Below are 13,540 nucleotides of genomic sequence, written 5' to 3' on the forward strand. Positions count from 1 at the left end.
ATGAACTAATTAGCCTTAATAGATTCATCTTGCAAATTAGTCTTCATCTGTGCAATTGGTTTTGTAATTAGTCTATATTTAATACTCCTAATTAGTTCGATGTGACACAAATTTTAGGAGGGACCGAAGAACGTACACCCCCTTAGCCTTCTATCCGCTCAACAGACACAGCACGTGCATCGATGACTTGGAGCTCGTGTTCAGCTGGTCGACGGAACCAGCGCCAAGCTCCCTTCTCTCTCTACGCCAGCTCCCTTCTCTCTCTACGCCAGCTCACAAGCAAAGCTGACGTGCTGGGCGATACGACTGTTATTGGGCTTGCTCTGATGTGGAAAACGGGACCTGTCGGGATAGCCCATCTCAGGTCCAATCTATATGGATGGGCTAGAAATCTGAGCGTTGTGGACTTCAGCGAAGATAGTATTTTTTTTTTTGGAACCTGGAGAAGAGAGGATTAAATTCCTTCATATTGTTCTCTATCTTTATTTTGCTCTCACATCCAATACTGAATATGGTCGGTCAACAGTGGGTCATAGCCTGGGTCGTCTCTGATGACTGAAGTTGGTTCTCGTCTGTGTCAATGACCGATCAATGCTTCTGATTGACATGACCCCATAGCTCTAATCTATAGCAATCATTACCAATAGTGATATGATATTTTTTTCCTTTGCCAAAGAAAAGGGGAGAAAAGTCCCCATAGCTCTAATCTATACCAATCATTACCAGTAGTGATATGATATTTTTTTCGGAGTCTAATTCGCGAGACGAATATATTAAGCCTAATTAGTCCATAATTTGATAATGTGGTGCTACAGTAACTATTTGCTAATGATGAATTAATTAGGTTTAATAGATTCGTCTCGTGAATTAGTATAAGGATTCTGCAATTAGTTTTATAATTAGCTCATATTTAATCCTCCTAATTAGTATCGAATATCCGATGTGATACTGCTAAAAGTTGGATGTTTGAATACCGTGGAACGACAGTGGCGAGGAGAGCGAAGGACGATGGAACCGTTTACCCTCCTCGTGCTCCTCGCGGCCCCTGCGTTCTGCACAACTTGACGGCAAATGGAATTTATTTAACGTGATTTCGGGCCATGATGGGACCTCACAAGATTCGCAGCATCAACATGAACATTTTTAAGAACTTGCTGAGCAACCAATGCCCACGCCCCACGGAGCTCATTTTGGCGGGTCTCCCGACGCAGTAGCAAGCAGAAGCAGATCCGCACCGTCTCCTCCACCAGTCAACCCATTCTGAGTAGTACCTCCACCCACTCCCGGCAACCTCCGCACGCTGCCATGCCGCCGGTCGGTAGCCTCACCGCTGAGCAGCTCGGCCTCTTCGACGCCAACGGTGAGCGCATGCACCGCTCCTCCGCATTCCCTCGAGCTCTCGCCTCGCTCGCTCCCTGCAGCCGGAGAGGCGGAGAAGAAGTGAGGGCTGGTGTAGTGGCGTGCGGTGCAGCCCCTATTGACGTAATCCGTCTTAATCTTATCCGGGATCTCGTTGTTTCTTCCCTGCAGGTTACCTCGTGCTGGAGCCGTTCTCGAGCGAGGAGGATGTGCGGGCGCTGCGGGACCGCATGGCCGAGCTCGTCGCCGGAATCGGCGGCAGCAACAACTCCACCGGATCCTGCGAGCATCACGTATCTGATCACCTCGAGCCCTGCCTTACACTTGCGCTGTTTCATCTCCCAATACCGAACTCTGGAGTACTAGGCGCGTAGAGAGTACACCGCAACAGTTCTGTATCCGCTTGAAATTATAAACCGGAGTTGCAGGTATCAAACTTAGTGAAATGCATGTTTAGCGTCTAATCAGGCTAAGTGTCTAATAATTGATAAATAGAGTTATGTTGCTCAGTACGATCGCAAAGGTGCGCGTGCGCCAATTGAAAATTATCATCGCAAGGATCATGGGAGTTGCAAGATATACACACCATTTTTTCAGCTTCATTGTTACCAGGCCATGATGCGAAATGACGGATTTGTTGGCACCGTGGTTAATGCATAACCTGTTTATTTTTGTTTGGCTTAATTAAAAGTAGTACTTTTTTTTGTTGCAGCGGATGGCAATGGATGACTACTACTTTAAGAGCGGGGATAATATATCATTCTTCTACGAGGGTATCTGATTTATTTTCTATTGACTTGTAGGCATGAGTCACACAGTTCATTTTTTTTACTATAATTTGGTAGCATTTACATGTTATGTTTCGACTATATGAACTACTCGCCACTATCTTTAGTTACTTCGAAAAAAAAAGAGGACATAAATTTTTCTACTGCCTTTATGTTTATTTAGTACACATGTAGTTTAATTTCTAGCTCTGGTATTGCTATGTCACTTCTCAATATTGACTTGAATGACCTTATAAAAAAAATATTGACTTGAATGATGATATTTCTATTTTATCTCTTTTGATGTTTTTCTGGTTCAGGATATTTGGATTTTGGGTAGTCTGATTGCCTTAACTTCTTTGTATTATTCCACTCATAGATAAAGCATTTGGAGATGATGGATGCTTGAAGCAGTCGAAGGAACTTTCAATTAGATTCGTTGGCCATGGTTAGTATGTAAGTTTTGCATTTACATCTAAGCAATTAAACCCTTCAGCCTGCTTGTCTTGAATACATTTTATCTATTGGTCCTAGCAATACTATCTTTATATTAAGGTTTCGGACTGCAAATAATCATTTTGCTGAACAAATGTCTTATTTTTCTCACCACTTACGTTTCAGTCATTCTCTGCATGCTACTCTAGTTTCTCTAACAAGAAGTGTTTGTCAAAAAGGAAGGGAATCATCTTGTTTTAGTATTAATGTTGTACATCTGGCCCATTGTCATAGGAGATGGAGGGGGAGGAAGGCTATAGTTATAGGAGATTGATGTTCTTATGAATGTATAGCTTTAGAATTTAGCGTTTCTTATATCTAATATTTGTGCTGCCAAAAATCTATAATCTGGAATAGGGATAAATTGGATAACTTATATTTTCAAGATGCTCAAAATTCATCTATAATCATTGTTACCTTATGCTTGAAAGTCGTAGTTATCACCTCAGCTAACGGGTTTTTAAGCCATCTTTGATAAGTATCGATTCACCGTTACATCTAGTTCTCACCACGTTATTTTCCATACAGCATTACATGAACATGATCCGGTGTTCAAAAAGTTTTCTTTATCGGAGAGTGTTTCAAGCATATTCTCTTCTTTGGGATACAAGAGACCTGCAATTGTTCAATCTAGATACATCTTTAAGGTAGACTTCACATATCCTAATTTATTACTACGACATGTTCTTTGACGACTTTATTTATCCTTATTGTATTATTTTCTTCTTTGTAGCAACCAGGTTTTGGTGCTGAGGCAATACCACACCAGGATAATACATACCTACACACAGAACCTCCATCATGCACGGGGTTATGGCTTGCACTCGAAGATGCAACAATTAACAATGGTTGCCTATGGGCAATTCCAGGATCACATAAAAGTATTTCTTTTGTGTCCATTTGATGATTAAAATAAACTTCTTTTGAAAAGCTAGACTATGTGACTTTTTTTCTACTTTTAATGTTTTGCATCAGATGGTCTGAAAATACGAATGATCAAAGACGAAAATGGTACTTATTTTGACCGCCCTATCCCATCCTATGATCACAAAGAATTTGTGCCATTGGAAGTAAAATCAGGGAGTTTGGTAATTATACATGGAGATCTCGTACATAAAAGGTGGAGTTATGCTTTTGTATCACATTTGTTTCCTAGTTATGATTTGCCTTTTCATTTCTTGTCCAGTAACTTGTTTTAGCTTATTTTCTGTAGCTTTGAGAATCTTTCTCCAGCTTCAAGACATGCATTGGTCTTGCATGTTATAGAAACCAAAGGATGTGAATGGTCCAATGGAAACTGGTTAGTTCATGATGGGATTTTTTGAGATGGCTCCAATTATATGACTCAGTTTTATTTGTTTATTGTTTTAGAATATCTTGACACAACTAACTGTGCATCCATAAGAAAAAAATTTCTTATATAGTAATCGAAGCCTATTTTTCACGCTTGCATTGGACATGGCATGCACCGGTTCGGCGGTTCCTCATGAAATCACTTGCATGATACTTTCATAGCAAATTGAATTCATATGAGTGCTCTATACTAGCAATTCAGTTACATGTAAAAGAAAGCAAAACAAGGTATCATATAAGTAAATTTCTTGTTTGTTTATTAGGAATATTGCACATTTAATTACCATGCGAACAACTATTGAAATATATCTATGACAATATGTTGATTGATTGGTGCTCTTGTTTTGTCTAAATGAAACATGTACTCTCGTTTTAGAATAGAAAAAGGACAGTTTGTTTACAGTGGTGAAGCATGTCATACCCTTTATCATCTATGATTGAGCATTGCCAGACAACGGAAAATGATATGTTATCTTAACATCTTGATTTTCCTCATTCTCCTAACAAACTTTCCATATGCTTATATTCTCAGGTTACAAAGGAAATCTTAACTAAACGGGGAGTTGCGGCTATGGAAGTGACTTCCAGCCCAGGCTTCCAGTAAGCAAACTACACGGATGGTTTTAGACTTTTAGTCACTGTCCTTGTTCCAATAAAATAGGGGAATGCTGCCGAGCAATTCGATTCCATATTCACATGTAAACTTTGTAAACACTCCCCTTAATTAAATATCGTGACAAAGTCGTTGCTTATTTCTTTCTTAGAGTTGGCGCATGCGTGGATGTACAGAAATAGACACGTCTTAGTCGGATGACGATTCACATGATGCTTAGACTACCAAAAGTTTGTTATTAGCCTAATTGAAAACACCTTTTATCTCAATTAAAAGGAAAATAAACTTCAATTCAGCCAGTAACCCAGGTAGCTACGGATCGTCACAAATCTGCTCCATCTCCCACATTGAAAAATGCTGCTATAATATTGTCAATTAAAAGCCAGATATAGAAAAGTTAAGGGTAAGGCTAAAACTGATACTGGATTGAGAATCCAAAGTTATTTCCTGTAATTTTCTGCAATGATAGAAGCTTTGTGGGTGTAAACTAGAAATTTTATATACGGGCGTATGGAAAATTTTACCAGGCATGATACATTTTTTTTCCATGGGAACTACTCCCCCGTTTCAAATTAAAAGTCATTCCAATTTTTTTAGATTCAAACCATTTTCTGTTTGACCAAAATTATAAAAAGGATCGCAAAGATTTATAGCACCGAATGGATATACTATAAAAATATATTTAATGAAAAAACTAATGGTACTTTATTTGGTATCATGAATATTAGTATTTTATTGTATAAATTTGGTCAAAATTGATATGTTTTGACTCTCAAAAAAATTAGAATGACTTATAATTCGGAACGGATGGAGTAGTAGAATCTATACCTAATATTAAAGTGTAGTTGTTTCTTCCAACCATTGTGGTTGTTTTAAAAAAAGCCCCTCAACTTTTTCGTAATCAACTCGCAGTTCTTGGAATAGTTCAACTTTTCGTAATCAACTCGCAGTCCTTGGAATAGTTCTTGATGATTTTCGCAACACTATCCACAAAGCTTCACACCCGCGCAATAAGCTGTTGGTGCTACCATCCAATGCGCCACCGTAATCAACTCGCAGTCCTTGGAATAGTTCTTGACGATTTTCGCAACACTATCCACAAAGCTTCACACCCGCACAATAAGCTCCTGGTGCTGCCATCCAATGCGCCACCGAGCATCTTCCACGACGGATGAAAGGCTCTCGTAACTCGTCATCTCATAAGCATTGCTTGTGAGAACAACAGAATGCTTATGAGAACAACAGTTAGCTCCAGATCTCTCATGGCGTCCAGGGCTTCTTCCCATTTCTCGACGACACTCTTCTCCTGGAAGTATCTAACATACCCTGGCATGGTCTGCATGACCCATGAACACAGTTTTGTTACTTACTTGATCATCACTAGGTAATTAGCTGAAGATCCCTTTCCCTCGGAGAGGCCAACCGAGTCTTGGCGAGCGACAGTAGTGCGTGGCAAAACGAGTGGGCTCAGGAGCTCCGTCAGCTGCGAGAGCTTCCCTGCCCGTGAGGTCCGCCATGAAACGAACGCAGACGCCACCTGACATTTTCGCTGACCAAACGTGAATGTTTGGATGTCAGGCAATCTAGAGGCGGCATCAACAGCAGCTGGACACCAAAACCATACCAAGATCTTTCCTAGAGCTATACATCCAATGCAACTATATGGAACTATAGATAGCTTAATCTCTTGTTCATCCGATCTTAGTTATTCCAAACATGCACGAGCGAGCGATATCATCTAAAACTATTTAACTTTGATCATCAAAAGTGTGGCGAGGTTTGAGATACCGAGGAAAGTTATGCTTGGGCCTTGGAGCAGCTGAACGACGGTTGGTCCTCCAGCTCGTCCAACCGAGCCGGTGTGTTGTGCTTGTCTGAGCTGATTTGTCATGGTCAAACTAACATTATTATATATAATTGTTGTAATGTACGAATGTCTAAGTTAATACATGTCTAATTTTAAAAATAGTATAGCTGCCTACTTCATATAAAAAAAATTTCTTTCCGTGCAACGCACCGGCACATTTGACGGTTGCCTGGCGCCGTGCCAGATCTTCACCGGACGATCAAATCGCCTCTCCGCAGACAAAACGCAGTTCCGTACCCGTCACTTCACTGTTCCGGTCAATCCTTCTCCCCTCCCCTCCGCCTCCGCCCTCCGCCATGCCGCCGGCCGGTAGCCTCACCGCTGACCAGCTCAGCTTCTTCGAGACCAATGGTGAGCGCGCCGGCCGCTCTCTCAGGCCTATCTCCTCGACCCCTCGCTCCTGGTCTCCTGGCAATCGGAGGCGAATTGAATGCCGCCGCTCGTATCGAAGCGGGAACCCTAACTCGTCGCTTTGCTTGGTTCCAGGGTACCTCGTGATGGATTCGTTCTCCAGTGAGGAGGAGGTGCGGGAGATGCGGGACCGCATGGCCGAGCTCGTCGCTGGGTTCGACGGTGCCAACACCAGCGTTTTCTCCACCAAGGACCATGTACGCCTCGATGGGGATTAGTGTCGAATCCTTGTTTCCTTCTCTATATAACAAACTTCATAGGCGCGTAGCATACACAGGTCTCAGTCTCTTTTAAAATTGCATTGCTAGATTTGAATTCCACGAATGTTTGCCTTACAATCTCAAATTGCATTGCTAGATTTGAATTCCACGCGATTGAGAATGTATTTATAAATAGCTTATGGAATGTATTTGCCCAGATTGAGAATGATTCGTTATGTTGCTTTCACTGCAGCCACAGTTAAAGGATGACTATTTCTTCAAGAGCGCAGAGAATATCTCATTCTTCTTTGAGGGTATGTGATTTATCTTGCATCTGACTTGTAGGGGTGAGGAACTATTCTGCTTTGTGAACTATGAACTATTACTGTTTATAGGTTATGTAGCTCATAGTTAGTTTGTTAAAAGAAAAAGGGCCTTTCTACTGTAACTATGTTACTACTAGTTTTGTTATTGCTCTACTTCTTCCTAACCTTTAAAAGTTTGACATAGATGGTGAAAAATTGTATTAGTACATTTTTTTGCTATTTGTATGATGGAGTACCCTTTTTTATTTCACACTTTTTCACTCACAGAAAAGGCGTATGGAGATGATGGATGCTTGAAACAGGCAAAAGAACTTTCAATTAATAAAGTTGGGCATGGTAAGTATGTACACGGTGCAATCAGATTCAGTGAGAACTGAGAAAGCATAATGTAACAAGTTGCTGCATTTCATTTTCATTGCATTATGTTATATTTTATTCTGAGCCTACCTCTTTAGAGTTGCCTTTAATTTTGTTGTTTGCAATTCCTGTAATCTAACTAGGTTGAATTAAACATCTATATGGTTCAATTTTTTTTTTGTGACAATATAACCTCCCCTGCTTTACAATAGTTACTATCTTCCATGTTGTTAATGTATTTTTTAAGCCATTGAAGAAGAAAGGCCTGGATACTTGTTCGCTTCAGCTTATAAGCCGACTAAAAAGCTGAAACGGCTGATTTGTTGTGAGAGGAAAATACTGTTTGGTGGCTGATAAGCCAGCTGAATAAGTTGAAGCGAACAGACCCATAGTATGGCTTCTAGGTTTCTAACCTTCACCATCTTGTATGATATGCAGCATTACATGAACTTGATCCTGTGTTCAAAAAGTTTTGTTCCTCGAAGAGTATCGCTAGCTTGTTCTCTTCTCTAGGCTACAAGAGGCCTGCAGTTATGCAATCTATGTACATCTTTAAGGTAGATTTTGCAGGCTCTACTCCTTTTCCTTTTGACATGATATTCAATTTATTGATTCCCTTTTTGTGTATTTTCTTTTTCGTAGCAACCAGGTATTGGTGGTGAGGTGGTGCCGCACCAGGATAGTACATTCCTTTACACAGAACCTAGAACATGCACAGGGTTGTGGCTTGCACTTGAAGATGCAACAATTAACAATGGTTGCCTGTGGGCAATTCCAGGATCACATAAAAGTATGTCTTTTATCCAATTATTTTATGCCAAAAAATCTTCTTTTAGAAAGTGGAACTGTCTAACGTTTGTTATCTTCAATGTTTTATATCAGAGGGTCTGGTAAGGCGAATGATCAGAGATGAAAATGGTACTCATTTTGATCGCCCTTCCCCATCCTATGATCAGAAAGAATTTGTACCGCTGGAAGTAAAATCAGGGGCTTTGGTGGTTATACACGGTGATCTTATACATCAGAGGTGGAATTCTCCTTTATATTACTATATACTGCTTCTTAGTTGTGATGTACTGTTTCAGCTTTTTTAATAATGTGTTTTTTAACTTTTTTTGTACAGCTTTGAGAATCTTTCTCCAGCGTCAAGACATGCTTTCAGCTTACACGTAGTTGATACTGAAGGATGTGAATGGTCCAAGGACAACTGGTTAGTTCATAAGACACTACTGAAGAGTGCTTCTTTACAATACTTTTTTTGTTAGCGCTAGTCTCTAGAAGATCTTGACTTAATTGACTATCAGCATCGAAATTTAGAAATGCTTATGTACAAGTCTTATTATGTCTTCAAGCTTGTATCTGACATGACCAGCACTGTTTTCCTCCTAAATCAAGCTACTGGCAACTGTGTCATTGTCTGTGATTGGTACATTTGAATGATTGTTTGCATTTTGCAGTAACCAAGAACATATTAGCGCTTTGGTTATTTGCGTAGAAAAAACAAAATAACTTATGATCTGGATACAAGCTGCCATTTTCTCATCAGGGCTGCTGCTTATCTTATTAAGCTGTAGATCAGTTGGAGACTGATGAGTGATGATAGTATGTTGTTTCTGTTTACAATGTTGCTCTTGGATGAATCGATAATAGTGGTGACAGTTAATACAGGGGATAATAGGGTGGTGTTTCAACGAGATGGTACACCCATCATTAAATATGAAACTAGGCAACCCTGAGTTTCTGGGTGTTGCTGAACATGCACATTGATGTCAACATAGTTTTTGCGTTTCCCTCATTTTACTAACACGTCTGCTTTGTTTTTTTTCTTATCAGGATACAGAGGAAAACTGCCCCAGAACCGCTTTATGTATCTTAGACAAACCATCCAGTTACCAGTAGTGCTGTAAAAAAACAGAGATTCCCAGCAAGTGATTTGTGTCGCATATCATTGTCGCAATAAAATTGGGGTATCCTGCCGTGCCATGATGTTTTCCTTTCACTTTTCAGCATGTAAATACCCTTCCTTTTGGTACTGTGTTCCCATGGATATATCATATTTAGCATACAATAAATGCCCATTATCAATATCGTGTCGAATTCCCTTCGCACAAACTAAGAAGGGAACAACACAAGCTCACTTTTCAATTGATCATGGGATGCTGCTACTGTCTGTTTTTGGCGAGGGAAGTGTGGAAACGAAGCCATCTCGCTTCAGATTTCTGGTCCAGTTGCCGTGCTTTTTCATTTTGTTCCTCGCCGTCGAATCCGCTTTGTAGTTTCGGCTAGGAAGGACGCAATACGTGGAACTCCCAAATATCTGTATGCATCCCAATGAAGGACGGTTCACACTTGACAGCGATGTGTGTACATGATCTGTATGACTCTTAGATGATATCAGCATTTCCGTGGGTGCGCATATGCCCTCAAGAAACAAACAAGCTGCACGATCACGAAATCGACCCGGCACCAGTACACGTACAAGATCTCAAATCAAGGTTCTGATCCTAGCTCCCAAAGGACACTGCATACATCTATTTCTAACGACGCGAGTTGCATACACTTGTGCACAGTGTAGAATACAGATTATCAACAAACCAAAACCAGCACGAGCAAGCTTAATTTCTTTATACTTATACAGTAATACAGTGATAGTGAGACGAGATATGAGTTAACATTAAGCCAAAAAACACCCAAACCCAAGTTTTTTTTTTATCGCCATATGCCCATATACCTTGTCGTAAGTTTTGGCCGAGCTGGGAGAGCCCGTAGCTAGGTAGCACACAAGCCGCCATGTGAGCCGACGCAGCCGGGGCCCCCGGCCAGCCGGCCAGGACGCCAGACGCCACCACCCTCCCTACACCAAAGCACGCAAAAGATGTACCACCCACCTACCGCGCAAGCTGTGTTCCACGCCCACCGCGTGCGGCCGGCTACGGCTTGTGGAGCACCCTGCCGGCGACGACGGCGGCCTCGATGACGAGCGTGATCACGTCGATGACCTCGTCGATCATGCACTTGTTCCCCTCGAACGTGGACGTGCCCTCCCGCAGCCTCGCCAGGCAGTCCAGCAGCGCCTCGTTGCACCCCGTGCTCAGGTAGTCCTCTGCAGATACACACAAGGTCACAGGCGTGTCGTTGAATTCTCAGGAGCTAGGACCTAGTAGGAGCTATCAATGAGTTAGTTGATCGGTGGCTGGACGGAGCAGTGGCGTACTCTTTGCCTGGACGCAGTTGTCGTGGTGCATGCAGCAGGCGTCGAGCGCGTCGCACGGCGCCTCGCCGGGGCAGCCGCTGTAGAGGATGCCGCAGTACTTGCCGTACCGCAGGAACGGCGCCGCTGCAAATGTGAAGATTGAAGAACGCAATCGGGTGGCAGAAGGTCATGTCGGGCGCTTAAGCGAGCGGCGTAATTAAGAGGAAAATAAGCTAATTGTAGTAGTATACGTACTCGTGCAGTGGTCTGACTCGCACGTGCGGCTGCACGCCTGCTGCTTGCTCTGCATGCGCGCGGATCAAAGAGCACAATTAACAAGAGATCATCCTCCTAACACACTCGCGTGCCGTGCGCATATGAGAGGAGCTACTACATACGTACAGTTCAGTGGTCTGTGTGTACGTACCACGCCGTCGCCGGCGGACTGGATGCCGATGTCGAGCGCCGCGGCGGGCGGCGCGAGGACGACGGCCGCGCAGGCGACGAGGACGCCAACCGCCGCGAGCCGCCAGGAGCTGCCGCGCGCCATCCTCTCTAGAGAAAATCTCCGCCGCGCGCGCGCTCTCCTCGACGGGCCGGCGGCTGGGGTGAGCCTCGTGACGGCGCGGCCGCCGTCGTCCTTGGGCGGGGCGGCGAACTGGCCTCTCAAACTGCAGATGCGGGGACTCGCTGGCTGGCGCTGATTTAGAGGGGAGAGACGACGCCCAGGAGCGGGGAGGTGAGTGAAGATGGGGGGTGGCGGGCGCGCGTTTGGTTGTATTCGTCCCGTGAGCGCCCCCGGGCCTTGTTGGCTAGCTCACGGGCGCGCCAGTTGACAGCACACGGCAACGGCGGGGACAAAGAGAGGCCTGTGTGGCCTGTGCTCTTCGTGCTGTGCGTGCACCAGCCAACAGCAGCTGAGCGGAGCCAGCGCAGCCTGCACACAAGCGGCGCGATGGATGGATGAGCCGCCGGTGCCCTCTTTGGGATGGTTCCTTTCGGCGGGAGAATAAACGTTTTGTTGCGTTCACGGGCGGCGGGCATATTTTTAGTTAGGGTTTTATTGGTTTCTTGGTCGTCAGAGAATGAGATGGATAGACACATGCTTGCTTGCTCCGTCGTCGATCTGCCATTGCTGTCGCGATGTGTAGTGCCATGTGCGGGTGCCACGCTAGTGTTCTTCCTTTTTGGGTCACTGGAGCTGGGAGGACAAGTTGCTGAGATGGTATGTGTGTGTCCAAGGATGCAGTGGAACTGTGTGATGGTGACAAGATCTGAAAGACGTCAGATTATCATTCAGATTCTTACAAAAACTAGTAGAGCAAAAGTAAGTGCCTCGTAGTGTTTGGATACGAGGTACTAAACTTTAAGAGTGTCACATCGGATGTTCGGATGCTAATTAGAAGGACTAAACATGAGCTAATTATAAAACTAATTGCAGAACTCTTAGTCTAATTCGTGAGACGAATCTATTAAGCCTAATTAGTCCATGATTTGACAATGTGCACATGATTAGGCTTAATAGATTCGTCTCGCGAATTAGACTAGATCTGTGCAATGGGTTTTGTAAATAGTCTATGTTTAATACTCCTAATTAGTATCCAAATATCCGATGTGACGGGTACTAAATTTTAGGAGGTGTATCCAAACATCCCTAAAACGTGATGTGCTGCATCTTCTCTGTTTCTTTTTTCCTTTGAAACGTGCTGCTTCCTGGTCTGCGTAGTACTGTATGAACTCTGTTATCGAATCTCAAAAAGGAAGGCAGTTTTTTCTCCAAGGTAAACCTGGGAATCATTTTTCGGGGAAAAAGAAAGAACTGGTAACCGTTTGGGACCATATATACATCATTGTAACTCCAAGATCATATCGAGGGACAGGAGAAGAGGGCCTATGGATCATTATTCACTAGAGCTCATCTCTTGAACTTTTGCAGACACTGTGGGCTGAAGCAAAAACAAGAAATAGAAAGCGAACTAATGAATGCAGCCGCAATCATTTGCCGTTTCAAAGCTACAAATAGAAAGCAAATAACAGTACGATCGAGTATATACATTAGTATGCTAAAGGCAGGGCTTTGATGAAGAGCATTGGATTGAAACGATCACATGAGGCATCGATCTTGTACTGTGTTTTCATGAGGTGCAGACATGCTGCATATTTTTCAGCAGTTTCAGAGTTAGTCCATCAGCGTCCCTTGGATTTAGGTACCAAGTAGAATTTTCTGCAATTTTTAAAGAAAGAGACTCTCTAATGGAGGACATTGGTCCCCGGGGCAAATGCGAAAGCCGGAGAATAAACAATCCAAGTACTCCATTTGATGGTACAAAAAAACATGCATGCATGGATATAGTAGTTCACTTCATGGCCTCACAGTACTCTAATGATGGATGTGAAAGCTTGATTAGCACGCTAGTGAACCATTGGCGGCAAGTAAAGAAGTTAGTTGGGGTAATCAATGTCGAATATAATATAATTCAAATTTTAAAGAAAAATAAATAGGAGTTTTCTTTTACATGCGGACAAGAAAGAAGACAAGGCTTGAACTTGAGGATTTTGCGCTTGATTGGTTTGATGCCAAAATTTTGGCAGGTTTTGA

At 42.9% G+C, this 13,540-nt stretch overlaps 3 protein-coding genes across 3 annotated transcripts; 2 read left to right on the top strand and 1 right to left on the bottom strand.

Moving 5' to 3' along the window:
* Positions 1 to 1,155: 1,155 nt before the first annotated feature.
* On the top strand, positions 1,156 to 4,726 carry LOC117838817 (phytanoyl-CoA dioxygenase 1). Its single transcript, XM_034718989.2, has 9 exons — positions 1,156 to 1,360; positions 1,531 to 1,652; positions 2,072 to 2,132; positions 2,506 to 2,574; positions 3,150 to 3,268; positions 3,355 to 3,502; positions 3,597 to 3,741; positions 3,835 to 3,921; positions 4,507 to 4,726. Exons 1-9 carry the CDS (start codon positions 1,306 to 1,308, stop codon positions 4,523 to 4,525), a joined length of 825 nt encoding a protein of 274 aa, XP_034574880.1. The 5' UTR covers positions 1,156 to 1,305; the 3' UTR covers positions 4,526 to 4,726.
* Positions 4,727 to 6,645: 1,919 nt separating this feature from the next.
* LOC117838816 (phytanoyl-CoA dioxygenase 1) lies at positions 6,646 to 9,833 on the top strand. Its single transcript, XM_034718988.2, has 9 exons — positions 6,646 to 6,805; positions 6,941 to 7,062; positions 7,319 to 7,379; positions 7,659 to 7,727; positions 8,187 to 8,305; positions 8,391 to 8,538; positions 8,631 to 8,775; positions 8,872 to 8,958; positions 9,582 to 9,833. The coding sequence occupies exons 1-9, from the start codon at positions 6,751 to 6,753 to the stop codon at positions 9,622 to 9,624; spliced, it is 849 nt and encodes a 282-aa protein (XP_034574879.1). The 5' UTR covers positions 6,646 to 6,750; the 3' UTR covers positions 9,625 to 9,833.
* Positions 9,834 to 10,331: 498 nt separating this feature from the next.
* On the bottom strand, positions 10,332 to 11,924 carry LOC117838818 (phospholipase A2 homolog 3). Its single transcript, XM_034718991.2, has 4 exons — positions 11,369 to 11,924; positions 11,197 to 11,245; positions 10,963 to 11,085; positions 10,332 to 10,851 (listed from the first exon to the last, which is right to left on the bottom strand). The coding sequence occupies exons 1-4, from the start codon at positions 11,489 to 11,491 to the stop codon at positions 10,679 to 10,681; spliced, it is 468 nt and encodes a 155-aa protein (XP_034574882.1). The 5' UTR covers positions 11,492 to 11,924; the 3' UTR covers positions 10,332 to 10,678.
* Between the last annotated feature and the right edge of the window lie 1,616 nt (positions 11,925 to 13,540).

This window comes from Setaria viridis, chromosome 9 (genome assembly GCF_005286985.2).
Source record: "Setaria viridis chromosome 9, Setaria_viridis_v4.0, whole genome shotgun sequence".
NCBI lineage: Eukaryota > Viridiplantae > Streptophyta > Magnoliopsida > Poales > Poaceae > Setaria > Setaria viridis.